The sequence below is a fragment of the Drosophila grimshawi genome, unplaced genomic scaffold, assembly GCF_018153295.1.
Source record: "Drosophila grimshawi isolate 15287-2541.00 unplaced genomic scaffold, ASM1815329v1 contig_1377, whole genome shotgun sequence".
Taxonomy (NCBI): domain Eukaryota; kingdom Metazoa; phylum Arthropoda; class Insecta; order Diptera; family Drosophilidae; genus Drosophila; species Drosophila grimshawi.
Genome location: NW_025062900.1, coordinates 24,783,255 through 24,800,041, shown reverse-complemented (window position 1 = coordinate 24,800,041; position 16,787 = coordinate 24,783,255). Strand labels below are relative to the sequence as shown.

General features: G+C 42.9%; 7 protein-coding genes across 7 annotated transcripts; 5 read left to right on the top strand and 2 right to left on the bottom strand.

Annotated features, from left to right (window-relative positions):
* The first annotated feature begins 6,041 nt into the window (after positions 1–6,041).
* Positions 6,042–7,366, top strand: LOC6566709 (nucleoporin AMO1). The gene is made up of 2 exons (XM_001993420.2): positions 6,042–6,187; positions 6,239–7,366. The coding sequence occupies exons 1-2, from the start codon at positions 6,111–6,113 to the stop codon at positions 7,272–7,274; spliced, it is 1,113 nt and encodes a 370-aa protein (XP_001993456.1). The 5' UTR covers positions 6,042–6,110; the 3' UTR covers positions 7,275–7,366.
* Positions 7,295–8,488, bottom strand: LOC6566708 (transcriptional adapter 1). Its single transcript, XM_001993419.3, has 2 exons — positions 7,562–8,488; positions 7,295–7,504 (listed from the first exon to the last, which is right to left on the bottom strand). Exons 1-2 carry the CDS (start codon positions 8,398–8,400, stop codon positions 7,378–7,380), a joined length of 966 nt encoding a protein of 321 aa, XP_001993455.1. The 5' UTR covers positions 8,401–8,488; the 3' UTR covers positions 7,295–7,377.
* Positions 8,489–8,605: 117 nt separating this feature from the next.
* Positions 8,606–9,080, top strand: LOC116805699. The gene is made up of 2 exons (XM_032739380.2): positions 8,606–8,682; positions 8,745–9,080. Exons 1-2 carry the CDS (start codon positions 8,677–8,679, stop codon positions 8,985–8,987), a joined length of 249 nt encoding a protein of 82 aa, XP_032595271.1. The 5' UTR covers positions 8,606–8,676; the 3' UTR covers positions 8,988–9,080.
* Positions 9,006–9,897, bottom strand: LOC6566707 (mitochondrial cardiolipin hydrolase). The gene is made up of 2 exons (XM_001993418.2): positions 9,824–9,897; positions 9,006–9,773 (listed from the first exon to the last, which is right to left on the bottom strand). The coding sequence occupies exons 1-2, from the start codon at positions 9,861–9,863 to the stop codon at positions 9,049–9,051; spliced, it is 765 nt and encodes a 254-aa protein (XP_001993454.2). The 5' UTR covers positions 9,864–9,897; the 3' UTR covers positions 9,006–9,048.
* On the top strand, positions 9,749–10,838 carry LOC6566706 (augmin complex subunit dgt2). Its single transcript, XM_001993417.3, has 2 exons — positions 9,749–10,269; positions 10,334–10,838. The coding sequence occupies exons 1-2, from the start codon at positions 10,047–10,049 to the stop codon at positions 10,807–10,809; spliced, it is 699 nt and encodes a 232-aa protein (XP_001993453.2). The 5' UTR covers positions 9,749–10,046; the 3' UTR covers positions 10,810–10,838.
* Positions 10,839–10,969: 131 nt separating this feature from the next.
* LOC6566705 (polycomb protein esc) lies at positions 10,970–12,668 on the top strand. The gene is made up of 3 exons (XM_001993416.2): positions 10,970–11,274; positions 11,384–11,585; positions 11,651–12,668. Exons 1-3 carry the CDS (start codon positions 10,985–10,987, stop codon positions 12,545–12,547), a joined length of 1,389 nt encoding a protein of 462 aa, XP_001993452.1. The 5' UTR covers positions 10,970–10,984; the 3' UTR covers positions 12,548–12,668.
* Positions 12,669–12,783: 115 nt separating this feature from the next.
* On the top strand, positions 12,784–16,724 carry LOC6566704 (U4/U6.U5 tri-snRNP-associated protein 1). The gene is made up of 6 exons (XM_032739179.1): positions 12,784–13,095; positions 13,399–14,345; positions 14,405–14,952; positions 15,017–15,793; positions 15,863–16,088; positions 16,157–16,724. The coding sequence occupies exons 1-6, from the start codon at positions 12,849–12,851 to the stop codon at positions 16,310–16,312; spliced, it is 2,901 nt and encodes a 966-aa protein (XP_032595070.1). The 5' UTR covers positions 12,784–12,848; the 3' UTR covers positions 16,313–16,724.
* Positions 16,725–16,787: the final 63 nt, after the last annotated feature.

Genomic DNA, 16,787 nt, shown 5'->3' with positions numbered 1-16,787 from the left:
GACCCGCCCAGCGTTGAGGGCGTGGTAATGAGTTTGGCCCAACAGATTCTCATTAACCGATTACTTCGAAAGCTACAACAATAATATATATATTTTTTAAAATAAAATTTTTAACATGTCGCTTCGTCTTTTTTTTCTTGTTTGCCTGCATACATAAGTAAATTGATGCCAGTATTTTTTTATTATAGTTTTGTTGTTGTGAATCTCGGTGTGGCAATTTTTCGGCATGAAAACGAGATGTTTATTGGCTAAGACTTCACTTTGTCAGTCGTTAAAAATCAAATGATGCCCATAAACCATGAGGCACAGTTTTGAAATGGAGATTTGTTTATTAGTAATGCGCAGCAGAAATCAGTTTCTCGAGCTGGGGGATTGGTTCTTTGTAATTATATACAGCTTGGAGGGAGCTGAGAACTGAGATTTCGAGATTTGGGGAGTGTCTCCCATAGTCGTTCACATTATGCCAAGCGACAAATCGTTAGCTGTATATAGATATATATGCATATATGTAAATGACATAAAATCGCAGTAATGTTAACTGGACTAGAAACAAGCAAAGGTATGATTGATCTGTGATCAGTGAGCAGAAAATCGATATGAAAAATATGTTCATGTTTGCAATTGCAAATAGTCGTATAATAAATCACAGATAGATAAGTTTATAGAAAATACAGCCAGTTCAAACTGGCTCAAGTAAATAACCAATAGGTACTTGTATAATGTGGTAAACTTATCTTACTGCTATCTTTATTTTGTCTTTATTTTCTCACTAACTCTTTATCTATTTCTCTTTCTATCCGTCTTTAGCAATTTTTGGTCTGATTAGTTTTTGTTTTCAAATCGTAAACCGTATTCTTGCAATTATAGTTGGACCATTATTGATCATATAATTTTTACATTTCATTTATTTTATTTTCACTTAAAATTTGTAATTTAATTACTTCCTTTTAATATTATAAAAATTAAATTTGTAACTTTAATTTCACACCAATTAAAACCCGTAAATGGTTTATAATAAACACACAAATCATTGCGTAAGCATTAACACACTTTGATACCCAGTAGAATGTGTGATCGTTTTCCCCATTCCCCCTCCTTGAACTAATCATAAAAATAACAACAACAACAATAACAACAAACATATAACATGACCGGCTATAAATGCCACAGGCGATGGGCAGTAGTCAATAGCAATGCAGACCTATTATTTTCTCTTATTTCTTTTCTTATTTCCTAATACGTAGTAGGCAATTCCATAAAAGCGGAAACCATTAAAATGGTTTTACAAATTGCGTGTGTGTGAGTGTGTGTGTGATTGAGTGTGTGTGCAGCACGTTATTCTACTTCCTTTCTTGAACAAAAGCCGCTTAGGCGTTTCTTTGATTTAATAATGCGATGCGACAGAAACTTCCGGATCCAATGATCATGTTTAAAATCAAAGGACTTGTGTAGTATATATGAATATATATAAATAGCTATATACTAATATATACATTCGATGTATAAATAATTGATTTTTTATGGGGTGCCTCATGCATTTGTCACAAGTCAAAGAGGGTATTTGACCTTCATCATTGATTTAACTTTGCATACATGAACTAATTAAGCGGCTGTTCGTGTTGCTGGCCAAATAACAAAAAATAAGAGCAATACATAAAATAAAATAAGTGTACGAAATCTGGGGAGCAGGTAACTCAATACGCACGTTGCAACATGGAGCCACAAGCCACTGAACCATGGCAGATTGAAGATGAAAGAGGCAACTGTTGCTGCGTCTTTCAACATGGTAAAATTGCGGGGCAAGATGAAAAGTTGGTTCTTGTTGTTGTTGTCGGATGCTGGTGCTAGTTTATAAATCAAGTCACATTAAGTGTAATAATAAACGCAGATTGTTGCAGCCGTAGCCGGTTTTCAACAGCAACGGTGTGAGAATTGAATAAGTCATAAAAATAAAGGGAGGCAAGCGAATTTATTAAAGCGCTGAAAGCTCGAACGATACGATATATATTTATACTTATGAGGTTGCACGCAATTATGGAGGGCAGTCTAATGGCTCGACCACTTGCACAAATGACCAAAATGTACTACAAACAGCTAACAACGCTTATAGCCAACGCTTCAGAGGCAGAGAGAGAGAGAGAGAGAGAGAGAGAGAAAGAGGGGGAAAAACCGGCAGTATCTCTGACAATTTTGACAGTGACGGTGCAACAGCAGCGACAGTAGCAGCAGCCGTGTGGCAGTGGAAAGTAGGCAAGAAAGTCTTAGTCTGACTCCGAGTCTAAGCCAGTCAGTCGAGCCGAGGCTGTGGAGACCCACAATTTCCGCCATTTATGACAATCACAAATCGAGTTATACTCACACCGTACTTTCTAATTTCTAACGTAATTTTTTTTTGTGATGCTGACGTTTTGGCTTTTTTAATACCCTGTATGAGCAACAGGCAACAGGTAAAACATGTATAGTTGTTAGTTGCATTTAAAAGTATAATTTTGCTACACACATGTGTCCAATTATGTAAATACAACTAATTAAAGACACATTAATTAATTAACATGACTCAGCAAAGTTATTCGTGTTTAGTGCCCTTCTCTTCCCTTTACAGGGCATTTGAAAGTCGTGAATGCTTACATAATTTCTCGACATGATTTCTTGCCTTCTAACAAAACCAAAAAAAAGGGAAAATTTAGTTCTTGCTTGAACCACTTTTGTTTAGATAAATTTAGTTATTCTATGTTGCTTTTGGGAAGAACAGCAAAATATATTGAATATATTTTAGATCTGCAAAGAGTATTGAGTGTGCGGCACAGCGATGTTAACTGTTCTTTCTTGTTTCAAAGGATTTATGGCAGAACAGAATTAACTTGTTTCTAACGGGACAAACAAAGTGTGAATGATCATTTGTGCATGCTTTAATATTCCATTTACCCAAATAGAAAACAGCAAGCAAATGAATATAATTACGTCTTCTTCCAATATTGGTTGGAAATTTCTGCAGCTTTTATCGCGCACATTGTGCGCTAAACAGCAGCAGCAGCAGCAATGACGTTAAAAGCGACATTCCCCCTGCACTCACACACACATACACACAGTGGAAAAAGCTTCGGAGGCGGGAACATCTGGGGTCAGATTGAATGGCTGTGCTGTGTGGAATAACTGTAACGAAAGCATGGCTAAAGTTGCCAACAGGAAATTGATCTTGTTACTGGTCTTGTTGCTCGTTGCTTGTCAGCAGCCAACAAGATTTCCATTATTATGCATAGTCTTATAGGATTTTACATTCTTAATTTGTCACATATAGTTAAAAAAAATATATGTTTATTATTATGCTTCTTCTTCCTCTGCCTCTGCTGGTGATATGCCGTTGTCGTTTCCAAGGCGCGCCAATGCAAAAGCTGCTTTGTGAGAAAATTGTGCCCCAACCAACGGTAATAGGGAAGGCGCAGCAGTTGCAGTTGCCACCGCATCACTAACAGCAGCAGCATAAAGAAAGAAAGAGGTAAGCAAGAAAGTTGCAGTTGCACTTGCTGCATAGCCGACTATTCAATTATCTTTTGTCCATTTAAGTTGACTGATTCTAAAACTATAAAATTGCTTTCCGTTACTGGAAATTCGACATCGAACTAAATTCGAATTCGAGTTCAAGAGAAATGTTGCCAATTCCAGCTGCACAAAAAGCTCGCATACTTCACATACTCTATTTCCAGTTTCCAGTGTATAATAACTGAAAGTCCAAAGGAAAAGTGCGTGTTGCAATGCAACAAAGTAGCAGTGGCAAAGTGGTGTTGGCTGGACAGGAAAGTTTAAACTAGTTCTAGTTGCTGCCAACTGACGCCATAAACTGGGACACTTGTTGCGGCAAGTTGAACGTTCGTTCAATTGGATGGCATCGAAGATGACAGCAACAGCAATGCATACACCAACACGCATATACATTCAGTGGCAAATTCCAAGCTTCCCACGCAGCCACTTGGGAGTGGCAACCTAAATTGTCTTAATGGACCATAAAGCTGATATGCAGCAGCCGCGTTAAACTAAAATGCATTACAATTATAAGACACAACAACAACAACAACAGCAACAACAACAAGAAAAAAGCAACACACCGACGACGCATTCAGCGATGCTGCGTGATAAGCCCAAAAGGAAAAGAAAGTTTTCTTGCCCAGCAAATCGGTTTCATTGACAAACAAAACAAAAAACAGAAAAAAGCTCGTACAACGAACTTTACATAACTGTTGTTGTTGTTATTGCTGTGCTGGTTGCCTGCTGTTTTTAGCATTAGTCACACATTATCGATATACGCAAAGGACACTTAACATATATCTAACAGCAGCAACAACAACAGCAGCTGCAGTCGACACAACAGGTTAACAGGCTCTCTCCCTCTCGCTCCCTCTTTCTCTTTCTGTTTCTGTTTCTCCTTCTGCTTCGCTCGTATTGATTTGCTGCACATTTCGAAATGCTGCACTGATTGTTGTTGTTGTTTTACCTGTTGCAACAGCGTCGGCAGCGACTGCACTTTTTTGTTTGATCTTTTCTCTTATTGTAGTCGTGCATCTTCTTTTTTTCTGATGCTGCTGCTGCTGTTGCTGTTGTTGTAGTCCCTTGTTTCACTGTGAAATTTATTGGCGCATATAAATGCCTCAAAATTGATGTTATTGTCATTTTAAGTTTGACCCTTTTCTGGCTGTTAAAATTCTTGCTCATCTTCTTCTGTTCTGTTTTCAGTTGTTGTCCTGCTTTGCTTGTTTTGAAAATTAATTTTTACTTAGATTTTATTGTTTTGTCAAGTTAAGTGGAAAATGACTTTGATACCATTGACTCTTTATTGTCAAAGAAAATGGGCGAGAACAACAAAAAAAAACAGTGGGCGCAGCCAAGTAGGCGTCACAGAATAGAGCAATTTTGTGATGAGAGTGGGAATAAGGGAGGGGAGGGGGCACTACGCTGTTATTCCAATATATGTTAATTTTGCTTGAAGAGGCGTTTAGTAGAAGGGGGGATTAATGCATGCATGTATGTGTGTGTACTTACCTATATATGTAAGCGTGTGTTTCTTCCTCTTATGTATGAATTGCACAATTTTTGGTGCTGTGCTTATGAAAATGTTGGAAAGGCAGCAATGATCACTGGAAGAATCACTGGAATCACACAGGCACAGACCCACACACACACAGACGGACACAATTCAAATGCAGCCGAGGGAAATTTGCGTGTTAAATTGCGGAATGTTCTACGGTCGCGAGAACAGCAACAGCAACAACAACAACAACAAATATTTGTAGACGCATGCGCGTCGCTGCTGCTGCCGCATTCCGATGCAAGGAAGCAAATTAAAAAAAACAACAAGTAAACACACTGCGCGTATCCGCGACTAATTGTTTAAATAACACAGCATTTTCACACAATTTGATGGCAACAAGTTTTGTTTGTTTATTGCAAGACACTAACACAGACACACAGACACACAGCACAAGCAACAATTTTCGCGCACTTCAGCTTTTTTTGTATGTATCTTTTATTGGCTTGAATTTTCCTGCCTGCCCTTTTCGAGAGACAAACGCAGGCGCAAAACGGGCAGCGACCTGTTGCTTCTTTTTTTTTTATCTTTTTCGCACAAACAACTGGCTTATAGTGCGGTGTCTAAAACTAGTTAAAGGAGCGCGTGTGTTAAAAATCTTTGCAATATTATTCAATCGTCAACATTCCGTTTTATCCGCGAACCGACGCGACCGAACCGCTCAAATTCCAACAACAAATTAACTGTTAATACAATTTAACAGCTGTTAACAACAACATCTTGCAGTTCACAACAGCCTCAACGGCGCATAACATAATGTATCGATCGTGGTGTGAGTATCGATAAGTTCACAGTTTGCAGAGTAAATGCATGTGGAATAGTTTAGGCTTAATTTGCGATACATTAAGTCCTATTGTATTAGAAGCATTAATAATAATATTTTCAATAATAATCAGCAGGCTATCTATAACTTTGGCACAAGTTGGCAGCTTCGCAACGATATCGTAAACATAAACAGCTGTTTACGCAAACGGTCACACTGACCAGAAGCAAATTTAATTTTATTGCCATTTAGAAAGCTAGAATAACAATGGGAGTTTGCCGCTTTTTTCAACAAGGTTCCTGCCGCTTTGGCTCCAAGTGCCACAACGAACACTTCGATGTTAGGTAGGTGGAATAAAGTGTCCCATTGAATTTATATAGACTCTGGTTTTTCAGGCATTACCTAAAAACGGATATTGAATCCGGTCTCAATGGCAAAATGTGGCCATTTTCGGTTTATGGACCTTTTAAGGACAAACCCAATTTACCCAACTTCATTGAGGATCAGTCCTTCGAAGAGGTGCGTTTGCAAGCGTACGAAAGTCGTCGCCAGAACTGCTTCGAACAGTTCCACATGCAGTTCTCCAAGGAGGTGCATGAGGCAACCAACAAAATGAAGCTGCTGCTGCAGACAACGCCACAAACCATCGACGTGATGATCAAGCTCTACGAATTGCCCGAATCCGCCAACCAGCCAGCAGCCAATGTCAATAGCAATCCATTTGGCTACGTTGCCAACGCTTCCGCTCCCGGCTCCGCTGCTGCTGTTCAGACGCCTGTCTCTATTTTCAGCAAGCCCACGTTGAGCGCCAGTGGTGGCAATATTTTTGGTGGCGCTGCTGCAACCAACACCACCAACACCAGTGGCGGTACCAATAGTTTCTTTGGCGGCAACACGGCAACAAATACAAATCTCTTTGGAGGTGCAACAAACACAAATATTTTCGCCCAACAACAGCAGCAACCACAACAAATATTTGGACAGCAGCAGCATGCGCAGCAGGTGCAACCTGGTGGCATCTTTGGACAGCAGTTGCAACAGCAGTCGCAGCAGCAGCAGTCAAATCTGTTTACATCTGCACAACCAGCAACGAATCCATCGCCCTTCGCCTTTGCACCACAACAACAACAGCCACAAGTTGGCAACATTTTTGGCCAAGCTGCTATGGCGCCACCAACAAATACGAGCAGCATATGGCCTAATGGATTCTTTGAGCAGGCAACGTTAGGGTCAGCGCAGCAACAACAGCAAATGCAATCGGAGGCGCCACAACAGATGCAACAGCAACAACAACAAAAACCAGATGCAAGCACTTCCTGTGTATATAGTCGCCTGGAGGATCTAACGCCCGAGGAGATTGCGGCATTTAAAGCCGAACAATTTTCACCTGGTCAGGTGCCATTTAAGCCACCTCCTCGCGAGCTGTGCTGAGCCACATAAATCCTTACAAATTACAGATAAAACGAACTAATATTTTAATTGCAAACTTAAACTACAAATATAAGAAATTAAAGTAAATTAAATTAACTGAATATTAGTGCATCATCATGTTTAGGCGCTCCATATTTATGGAGTAGACGGCATGGGAGCCGATAAGATTGCGATCGCGAAACGTGTGCTGGCAATCCTTGAGCGTAATCACAGTTCGCTCGCAGGAGGCACTGAAATATATATAAGTATAGATGTAGATATAGAGATCGATTGCATGATCAACTTACACTTGTTCGCAGGCGGAGAGGAAGACAATGTCATCGTTTTGTCGCCGCATAAAGTTGGCCGTGTTTAGCTCCTTGTCGTGCTCCAGCGGCGTATCGTCCACCTTCTGGCGGGTGACCGTGTTGCGCAGCGAAGGATCTCGCAGCTGGGCGCCCACATCATAGAAAAAGTTACCCTCACCGCTCGTTTTGTAATGTTTACGTTTCATAATGATCGCTGCGAGCAGATCCTTGAGCAGCACCTGCACAGCCATCGCCACATACTCGGCCACACTGTCATCCACTGAGATTAGACCGATTTCCCAGGCGCCAATGAGAAAACGACCCATAATGAAGCCAGCGTCGGGCAGAAATAATTCCTGAGCGCAATAGCGTTGCATGGGCAGCTGCTGTTGCTGCTGCTGCTGTTGCAGTCCCTGATCCGCACCGGCCAGCGTGGGCGGGCGTATCAGCTGCATATTGTCCTCCTTGACGAACTCGAGCACATCACACAGCTCAAAGTGATTGCGATAGGCAAAGGTGCGCGAGCTGCGCTTCCGCTTGCGGCTGGTGCTGCCGCCACTGCCACTTACATTGCCCGTGGGGCACGTTGACTGCAGACTGACAATGGTTTCGGGAGGCGCAAACGCATCGATTTTGTTGAGCAACGCCAGCAGGAATTGATTGTGCAGATGCAGTTTGTCTGGCGTCATAATTTTTCGAGATTCGCAATCGAATTCCTCTTTGGTCCAGCGGTTGCGGAACCAGTTTTTCATATTCGCCCGGTAGCGCTCCCAGTTATCACCCAGGGCCAACGCTAGCGCCTCCTTGGTCAACAGAACTTTATCGGTGAGCGTATTCATCTTAAAAATCTTTGCTTTTTGGCTGTTTTTATTTTTATTTTTCTGTGTTCATCAAAAGCCGTTATCGATTATTTCGCACTCCCTAAGCTGACTATCGTGTCAATGGTCACCCTTAAACGATTAGCATATTATCCGTTAGTGCGCTCGTAGCTGTTGTTATTTTATGTGACTATCGACTATTTTATGCGGTTGTTGATTATTGCTCACTCGATAAGGGGGCTATTATGGTCACCCAGCACATATGCTCACGATACCAAACAATAACACGCTACAATAATGGAGGTAAATATACACATTATTCTTATTATTTACTCTTTGCATATCAACAAAAATGTCATTTGTAGAAATCAAAGAAGTCAAAGACACCCAAGAAATCAAAGGAGAAGGCACTAGTTGTGAAACTAATTAAAACACAGAGCAAACACAAAGAAGTCAGCCGCGTGCTGAAACTGAAGCATGAAATTCTGCTCAAATCGGAAGTCTCCTATTTAGAATATATTGAAATGCGCTCGGAACTGGAGCGCCTTAATGCACTCAAGGAGACATTTGCGCGCCGCCTGGAAAAATTAAAACAATTGGCTAAATAGTTAATTCAATCAATTCAACAAATTTATATTTTTAAGCTTAACTAGATTTAAAAATAAAATTTTACGCCGTCAGCTTGACGTTAGATAAAGAATCTTCGAAAGCTTTCCACATGCGCTCAAATTCCATTTGGAATTTGCTGCCTAAATAGCTGTCAGATGTAATAACGCAATTCTCCCAATTCCCGCTGAATCCCTGCATCGTCCAGTTAATTGAACCAAAAACTAACACACTTCGGTAGGTAGACTTTCTCTTGCCATCTCGAGTTCGCAGGATTTCCTTCACCCGCGTTGAATTATCGATGACCATGAATTTGTGATGCATCATGGCCGTTGTATCCGGGGCACGGATCTCAATCCCCAATTTGCTTAGTTGCGAAATGCGTGCGCCGGATGAACAATTCATTTCGTGATCGCTGATCAGGCGCACAAGGACACCACGGATCAGTGCCCGATCAATGCTCTCCATCAGATCGTGCAGGGTAAATATGTACATGGCTATATCGATTGAATATTGCGCCCGATCGATTTCATCGACGATAGATTGCAGCTGCCGCTTTGAGCAATAATCGTTTTGACACTTGAAAGACGCATCCTGAAGATGACTCGATTTGCATAATTCACTGGATTCATTGAGAATGAGAACGTTGATTTGATTGATTTGATTTCGCAGTCGATAATTTTCCATCTGGTTGCACAAATATTTTGTGGCGATCATCATTAATTTGGCAAACGCTGCACCGGCAGCCGCTGAGCCGGCACAAATTGCGAAGGCGGACGAACTGTAATCTGAATTTCGTTTCAATTAAATCCATTTTGCAGTTATTTTAATTACTCACTATTTGGCCCAAATATGTCTTTTAAGCTGTCAACTCCCATCTTTTTTTTTGGTATTATGGTTTTGTGACGTACCAATGTGAATCTTACATACTACTGTAAATCACTTTCGGTTCGAAAGCATTATCGATATCGATAATGCTGTAATATCAACGCTTAACAGCGGCTCAAATTGGCATTCTAACAAGCATTCGAAAGAATTTAGAGTAATATTATTTGTTTGCAATGGAAATGGATGATGCGACTAAGCTAATTCAGTGTACTGAGACGAAAAAGTTGCTGGAGGCGCGTGAAGCGGCGTTGACTAATGTCCTGAAGCTAAAAGTGGTACTGAATGAGGTGCGCAGCTTAAAAATTGGAGCAGAGAACCCAGAAATCGAGCGCGCTCTCAAATTTGTGTCCGTCACCGATCACATTCGCCTAGGCGAAAATCAGAATCACTTGCTTGGTAAGCCGCAAGTAGATGCTGCATTTATCAATTATGTATATTTCCTATTTACGTTCACTTCTAGGCTTGCAGGAGTGCAGCAGTGGACCGCCACTCAGTTACACTGACAGAAAAGTTGTGCGTGATAAACTGGTGGCAAATCTGCGTGCTATTCTCCCTCCAATCGCTCAGTTGGGCGACAAGATACGAACGGAGTTGCCAGATGCATTACGAAAGGGAGACGATTTGCAGCTGACAACACAACAGGAGGAAATAATTCGTTTGCAGAAGGAGCAGCGTGCTTGCTTAGAGAAATTGTCGGCGTTACTGCATCAGAAGTGTGTGCTGATGATGAAGGCGGCAGATTTGAAGATGGGTCCACAACTGGCCAGTGAGCTGAAGCTGCGGCAGGCGCAAGCGCAATTAAAACAAACAAAGGCGGAATTGCTGCGCAGCTTTATGATCGATCAAGTATTCTCGCAAACGGATAACAGTCTGAAAGCCCACCAGGAAGTCGACAAATATCTCAATGAATTGATATCACAAAAAATAAGAAAATAAATAATATACACAATTAACTTAATTAAATATACATATAGGCATAATAAACTAATTAAATAAATAGTTTTTGCGACGCGGTATTTTATTCAAACTTGCGATTTTGGTATTAATTGAACGAGGTGGCAACACTGCCTGTCACCACAAACAAAAAATAAGGCAGACGGCGTCTGGCGCCATGGCGGAAAACAGTTCCAGCGATAGCAAAGAGGAGCAGTCGACGCAGCAAGATGCATTCCCGCTGGAGGAGACAACACCGGAAATAGCCAGCACGGCTGCACTACTGGGCAGCAGCATTGATTTCGAGGACACTTTGTCCGTCGACTCGGCGAGCGTTTTTAGCACAACGACTACGACAACAACAACAACAACGCGCAGCAAAAGCAAATCGCCAAACACACGAAAGCTGCGCAAATTGTGCCGGCGGGTGAAGGCGCCCAAAATGGTGCAGCCGCTGTTCAAGTACAGGTAGGAGTAGACTTATATATATATATATATATATATATATATATATATATAATATATATATATATATATATATATATAATAATAATAATTGATTAAATCTCTTGTGCAGCTATCATGTACGTGAGGATCACAATCACCAAATCTTTGGTGTGCAATTTAATCCCTTTCTGGATAGAAGTCAAGCGGTATTTGCAACGGTTGGCAAGGATCGCGTCTCCATCTATGAGTGCCTCAAACGAAATACTTTGGATGCCGAGTCGGAGGAAGGAGAAGTCGGCATACGTCTGCTGCAGGTCTATGCGGATCCGGATGTAAGTTGAATCCATAGAACAGCTAAAGAGTTTCTCTATTTAAGATCAACTCTGATCTTTTGCAGACCGATGAGAGTTTTTATAGTTGTGCCTGGTCCTATGATACGATTACGGGTGATCCAGTGTTGGCGGCAGCTGGATATCGTGGCGTCATTCGTATCTTTAACATAATTAAGCATCAGTGTGCCAAGAACTACATTGGACATGGGCATGCAATCAATGAGCTGAAGTTCCATCCGGTGCTGCCGCAACTGCTGCTCTCCGGCAGCAAGGATCACTCGCTGCGCCTGTGGAACATACAGACGGATGTTTGCGTGGCCGTCTTTGGCGGCGTCGAGGGTCATCGAGATGAGGTGCTGTCGATTGACTTTGATTTGCGCGGAGATCGCATCATGTCCAGCGGCATGGATCATTCGCTTAAGTTGTGGCGCCTCAACAAACCGGACATTAAGGAGGCCATCGAGCTGAGCTCGAGCTTCAATGCCAGCAAAAATACAGCCCCCTTTCCCACCATCAAGGAGCATTTCCCGGACTTCTCCACGCGCGACATTCATCGCAATTATGTGGATTGTGTTCAGTGGTTTGGCGACTTTGTCTTCTCGAAGTCGTGCGAAAACTCAATAGTCTGTTGGAAGCCTGGCAAATTGTCCGCTAAGGTGCATGAGATCAAGCCTCAGGACTCCACGACCGTCCTGCATCATTTTGACTACAAAATGTGCGAAATTTGGTTTGTGCGCTTCGCATTTAATGCGTGGCAAAAGGTGCTGGCACTTGGCAACCAGCTGGGCACAACGTTCGTCTGGGAGCTGGACTCCAATGATCCGAACCTGACCAAGTGCAGCCAACTGATGCATCCCAAGTGCACATCGACAATCCGACAAACTTCCTTCTCCAAGGATGGCTCCATTTTGATTTGCGTCTGCGATGACAGTACCGTTTGGCGTTGGGATCGTATCAATTAAACAGCATTTTCTACAATATTTCATATACATTAACACTGATATTTATACAACTATTTATATTTATCCACCAGTAATGTTCTAAACATGCATTTTATAAATACAATTTCCTTGATTTCCACGATTTTTAAACTTGTTAATATACTCGATATTTTGTGGAGGTTTTCCGATTGGTCACTGATAAATACATGGCATTGCTTCGCAACTCTTCTCGTACAGTGTTGCAAAAACCTTAAAGCATAACAAAAAAGAAGGCGAAAACGTTTATGAATTGTAATTGATAAAAGGTTTTCTTGGCTGCAAAATGGGCTCATCATCGGGTAAAAAACACAAAAAGGATAAGAAACACAGCCATCGCTCGCGCTCCCAGGAGCGACCAAATCGCAGCCTGGACGAAGAGGTCACACTGGATTTGACAGACGACTTGTCGTCAACGCGACAAAAACACCACAAACACAAAAAGCACAAGGAGCATCGCCACAAGCATCACAAGCACAAGGAGCGCGAACGGCCCAGCGAGGTCATCTCCCTCGAGGAATCGGACTCGGACAGTAAGTGCTTAACTTGGTGTAGCCCAATCCTGAAGGGTAAATTGAGTGCCGGGACTGGGAAAGCAAAAAACGATAATTGATTTTCCCAGCTGCAATTTATACCCTGCAATTGCCTTGTCGCTGCACTGATTTGTGTTTGTGAACGCACTAAAGCATTGTTGTTCTCTGCTCTCCATTTCTTGTTATTGCAGGTGGCCAAACTGTGAGTGTGAGAGAAGAGTGTAACAGAGCAATAAATGCAATAATAAAAGTCGATTTTCCGTGTCTGTGTGCGTTTGTACTAAGTTCATAAATCTCTTGCAGGTTCCGACTGTGTCGAGGTGCCCGTGGAGCAAGAAGCCAGAGCAAAGGCACGTGAGCATCCGGTACGAGAAACTGAAACTGCTCGGGAACGAGAGCGCGAGCCATCTATTCGGGAGAGGGAGCGAGAGCGAGAGCCGCCTATTCGAGAGCGGGAGCGAGAGCGGGAGCCATCTATTCGGGAGCGAGAGCCACCTGCTCGGGATCAGGAGCCACCTCCTCGGGAGCGAGATCCACCGGCTCGGGAGCGTGATCTAGAGTTATCAGCTCCGCCACCACCGCAAATCTCAAAGCATGTGGACTACGAGCGCGAGCGACGCCGCGAGCGTGAAACAGATCGCGAACGCGAGGCACGCAAGCGAGCGGCGAGAGACAGGGAGCGCGTGCGAGGACGATCCCGATCACAGTCACCGCCAGCACCAGCTGCGGGCAGTCATCAGCAGCGCTCGCAGCGTGGCAACAGGGAACGGGAACAGCGCGAGCAAGGACGGGAAAGGGAACGGGAGCGAGAACGTGTGCGTTCCCGCAGCCATTCGCCCATACCGGATAATGGAGCTGGGGATGTGCTCTCCATTGCCGAGACTAATAAATTGCGTGCCAAGCTGGGGCTGAAGCCATTGGAAATGGATACGGGTCCCAGTAAGGCAACGTCAACCAGCAGCAGCAGCAATCAGCAAGAAAGCAAAAAATCCGGAATGGAAAAGGATCTCTCGTCGTACAAGGATGAGTGGGGCGAGTTTCTGCACAAGCCAGCGGATAACATCAAGGAGAAGAAGCAGGCCGAGAAGTTGCGCGAGAAGCTCAAGCAGAGCAAGGAGAAACGTTTCCTCGAGGAGCGTTTGGCACGCATTCGGACCCTGGGCGAGTCCGACGAAGAAACGGACAATGTGTCCAAGTGGGTCGATCGCAACAAGCGTGTCGTCAATGAGCGCGAGGAGGCGCTGCGCAAGGTAAGCTCAAGCAACATATCTTGAACTGGGGCAACTAATTCTTGTGTTTCATTTTGCAGGCCAAAGAGCTGGAGGAATTGGATGAGGCGTTTGGTGTCACGGAGCTAATCGAGCAGGAGACGAAAAAGGCTCGCCAATTGGCCTACGCCGATCGGAATTTGAAGGGTCTGCGCGTTGAGCATGATATGGATGATTTTGGTGAGGGTCGCACGGTTATATTAACGCTCAAGGATCAGGATGTGCTCAATGAGGAGGACGGCGACACTCTGGTCAATGTCAACATGCTCGACGACGAGCGCTATAAGAAGAATGTGGCGAACAAGAAGCTCAATCCGCTAAGCTATGGCTACAACGTCTATGAGGAACAATACGATGAGCTTGGCAATCCCATTGAGCGTTCCATACTCGAGAAATACGATGAGGATGTCGAAGGACAGCCCCAGAAGCGCAAGAACTTTGTGATTGGCGAGAATTTGAATGAGGAACGCGAGCACAGACGTAAACTGCTCGAAATCAAGACGAAATTGGCTGGCAAACACTTGGAAACGCTGCAGGATTCGAATGTGAAACTGGCATCAGATGTTTTCAGTGCTGAGGAGCTGGCAACGTAAGCCTTAAATCTAATTAATAATTATTAATAATAATTAATTTCTTGTTTATTTGACACACAGTTTTAAGAAGCCAAAGAAGAAGGTTAAGAAACTGCGCCAGAAGCTAAAGGCCGAGGATCTGGAACCAATTGCTGAATTGCCGAGCTCCTCAAATCTGGGCAGTCGCCATGGACGTTATCGCGAAGCAGACGACGAGGACGTTGACATGAAAGATGATTCAAAGTCGCCTCAAATTAAGCTGGAGGAGGATGATTATGATTTGGAACGTGTGCTCTGCAAGGCACGCAGGCTGAAGCAGAAAGAGAACATCATCAAGAAACCGATGCCCATCGATGTGGCAGCCATCAAGCGTGACATTAAGCCCGAGCCCTCGGACGAAGCTAGGAACTCCGATGGAGTGGAGCTCACCGGCATCGACACTAATATTGTGCTGAATGCGACGGCGGAGTTTTGTCGGACATTGGGCGATATACCTACTTACGGCATGGCTGGCAATCGCAACGAGGACTCCAGTGATATGCTGGACTTTGATAAGAACGAAGCGTTGGATGAGCATATGGATACAAATCTGGAGGAGCCAACATTGAATCACGGCACATGGAATTCGGTTAATCCAGACGAAGTTATGCAGCCAGCCGATTTAGATAATCTGGGTGATGACATCGAGGAACGTGCGATTTTGGATGAGGAGCCCGATGTGGGTGCGGGCGTGGCGAATGCTCTGCGCCTCGCCCTCTCCAAGGGCTATTTGGAGAAGGAGGAAAAGAATCGACCGAGTAACACAAAAATGGCTCATCTGCAGGCCAAGAACTATTCCATCGAAGACAAAGCTGCTGGGTAAGTCAATTAACTCTACTCACATGTGTTGACTCAAATTTCAAATGGACTTTTTTTGCGTTTCCTTAGTGAGGACGACAAAATCGGACGTCGCGATCGTTTTCATGCTGGTCCCATTATGGACTTTAAGGACAAGGAAACGTTTAAGCCCAATGTCAAACTAGATTATATCGATGACAATGGTCGCATCCTCAATCTTAAAGAGGCTTTCCGTTATCTTTCGCACAAGTTTCACGGCAAAGGACCGGGCAAAAACAAGATTGAAAAGCGTCTCAAGAAAATGGAACAGGATGGCGTAAGTTAATACCATATCAAATTGAAGAACCTTAATGTTATATGTTTTCATATCTTTTTGAATGGCAGCTAATGAAAACGATGAGCTCTACGGACACTCCATTGTGCACACTGACCATGTTGCAGCAGAAGCAAAAGGAAACCAAAACGCCATATGTGGTGCTCAGTGGCAGCAACAAGAACAACGCTGGCGTTAGCGGCGCCTCAATTTCAAAGTTTAAGTAGAGCAAAAGCGCTGAACACAACCAAATGCAATAGTTACTTCCAAAATTACAAACTAAATGCTTATCGTAGTTGATATACACATAAGTTTAGAATTCAGAACCATACAAACCGCTAATATTTAAATCGCATATTTATTGCAACTTAACAATATACAATATATACTAATTATCCAATCCAAACAGCAGCCAGATAGTCCTTAGAATACTTTTGTTGAAAATGATGAATATTTTTCTAAAAAAGATTATAATTAAGGTTTTTAAATTTGATTTCGCAAATTCAATTAAAATTTGTGTTTTAAATATTGCTCAGTCGACTAAACTGGTTATCAAGAGTTGTATAAACATTAGAAACTCTCCTAAACGAAATCATGCATTTGCTTTGGATAAATAAACAATAAATATTTTAATTCTTATGCACAATTAATAACTTTCTTATGTATTAAATAAGACATCTTAAAAGAGATGGGAACGAAAGA

Coding starts and splice junctions, on each gene's coding strand:
- LOC6566709 (XM_001993420.2), top strand. CDS start 6,111: ATGGGAGTTTGCCGCTTTTTTCAACAAGGTTCCTGCCGCTTTGGCTCC. Junction 6,188..6,238: donor AACGAACACTTCGATGTTAG/GTAGGTGGAATA, acceptor CTGGTTTTTCAG/GCATTACCTAAAAACGGATA.
- LOC6566708 (XM_001993419.3), bottom strand. CDS start 8,400: ATGAATACGCTCACCGATAAAGTTCTGTTGACCAAGGAGGCGCTAGCG. Junction 7,505..7,561: donor CTCTCCGCCTGCGAACAAGT/GTAAGTTGATCA, acceptor TATATATTTCAG/TGCCTCCTGCGAGCGAACTG.
- LOC6566707 (XM_001993418.2), bottom strand. CDS start 9,863: ATGGGAGTTGACAGCTTAAAAGACATATTTGGGCCAAATA. Junction 9,774..9,823: donor AGACATATTTGGGCCAAATA/GTGAGTAATTAA, acceptor AACGAAATTCAG/ATTACAGTTCGTCCGCCTTC.
- LOC6566706 (XM_001993417.3), top strand. CDS start 10,047: ATGGAAATGGATGATGCGACTAAGCTAATTCAGTGTACTGAGACGAAA. Junction 10,270..10,333: donor AAATCAGAATCACTTGCTTG/GTAAGCCGCAAG, acceptor GTTCACTTCTAG/GCTTGCAGGAGTGCAGCAGT.
- LOC6566705 (XM_001993416.2), top strand. CDS start 10,985: ATGGCGGAAAACAGTTCCAGCGATAGCAAAGAGGAGCAGTCGACGCAG. Junction 11,275..11,383: donor CAGCCGCTGTTCAAGTACAG/GTAGGAGTAGAC, acceptor TCTCTTGTGCAG/CTATCATGTACGTGAGGATC. Junction 11,586..11,650: donor AGGTCTATGCGGATCCGGAT/GTAAGTTGAATC, acceptor GATCTTTTGCAG/ACCGATGAGAGTTTTTATAG.
- LOC6566704 (XM_032739179.1), top strand. CDS start 12,849: ATGGGCTCATCATCGGGTAAAAAACACAAAAAGGATAAGAAACACAGC. Junction 14,953..15,016: donor AGTGCTGAGGAGCTGGCAAC/GTAAGCCTTAAA, acceptor TTTGACACACAG/TTTTAAGAAGCCAAAGAAGA. Junction 16,089..16,156: donor AGAAAATGGAACAGGATGGC/GTAAGTTAATAC, acceptor TTTGAATGGCAG/CTAATGAAAACGATGAGCTC.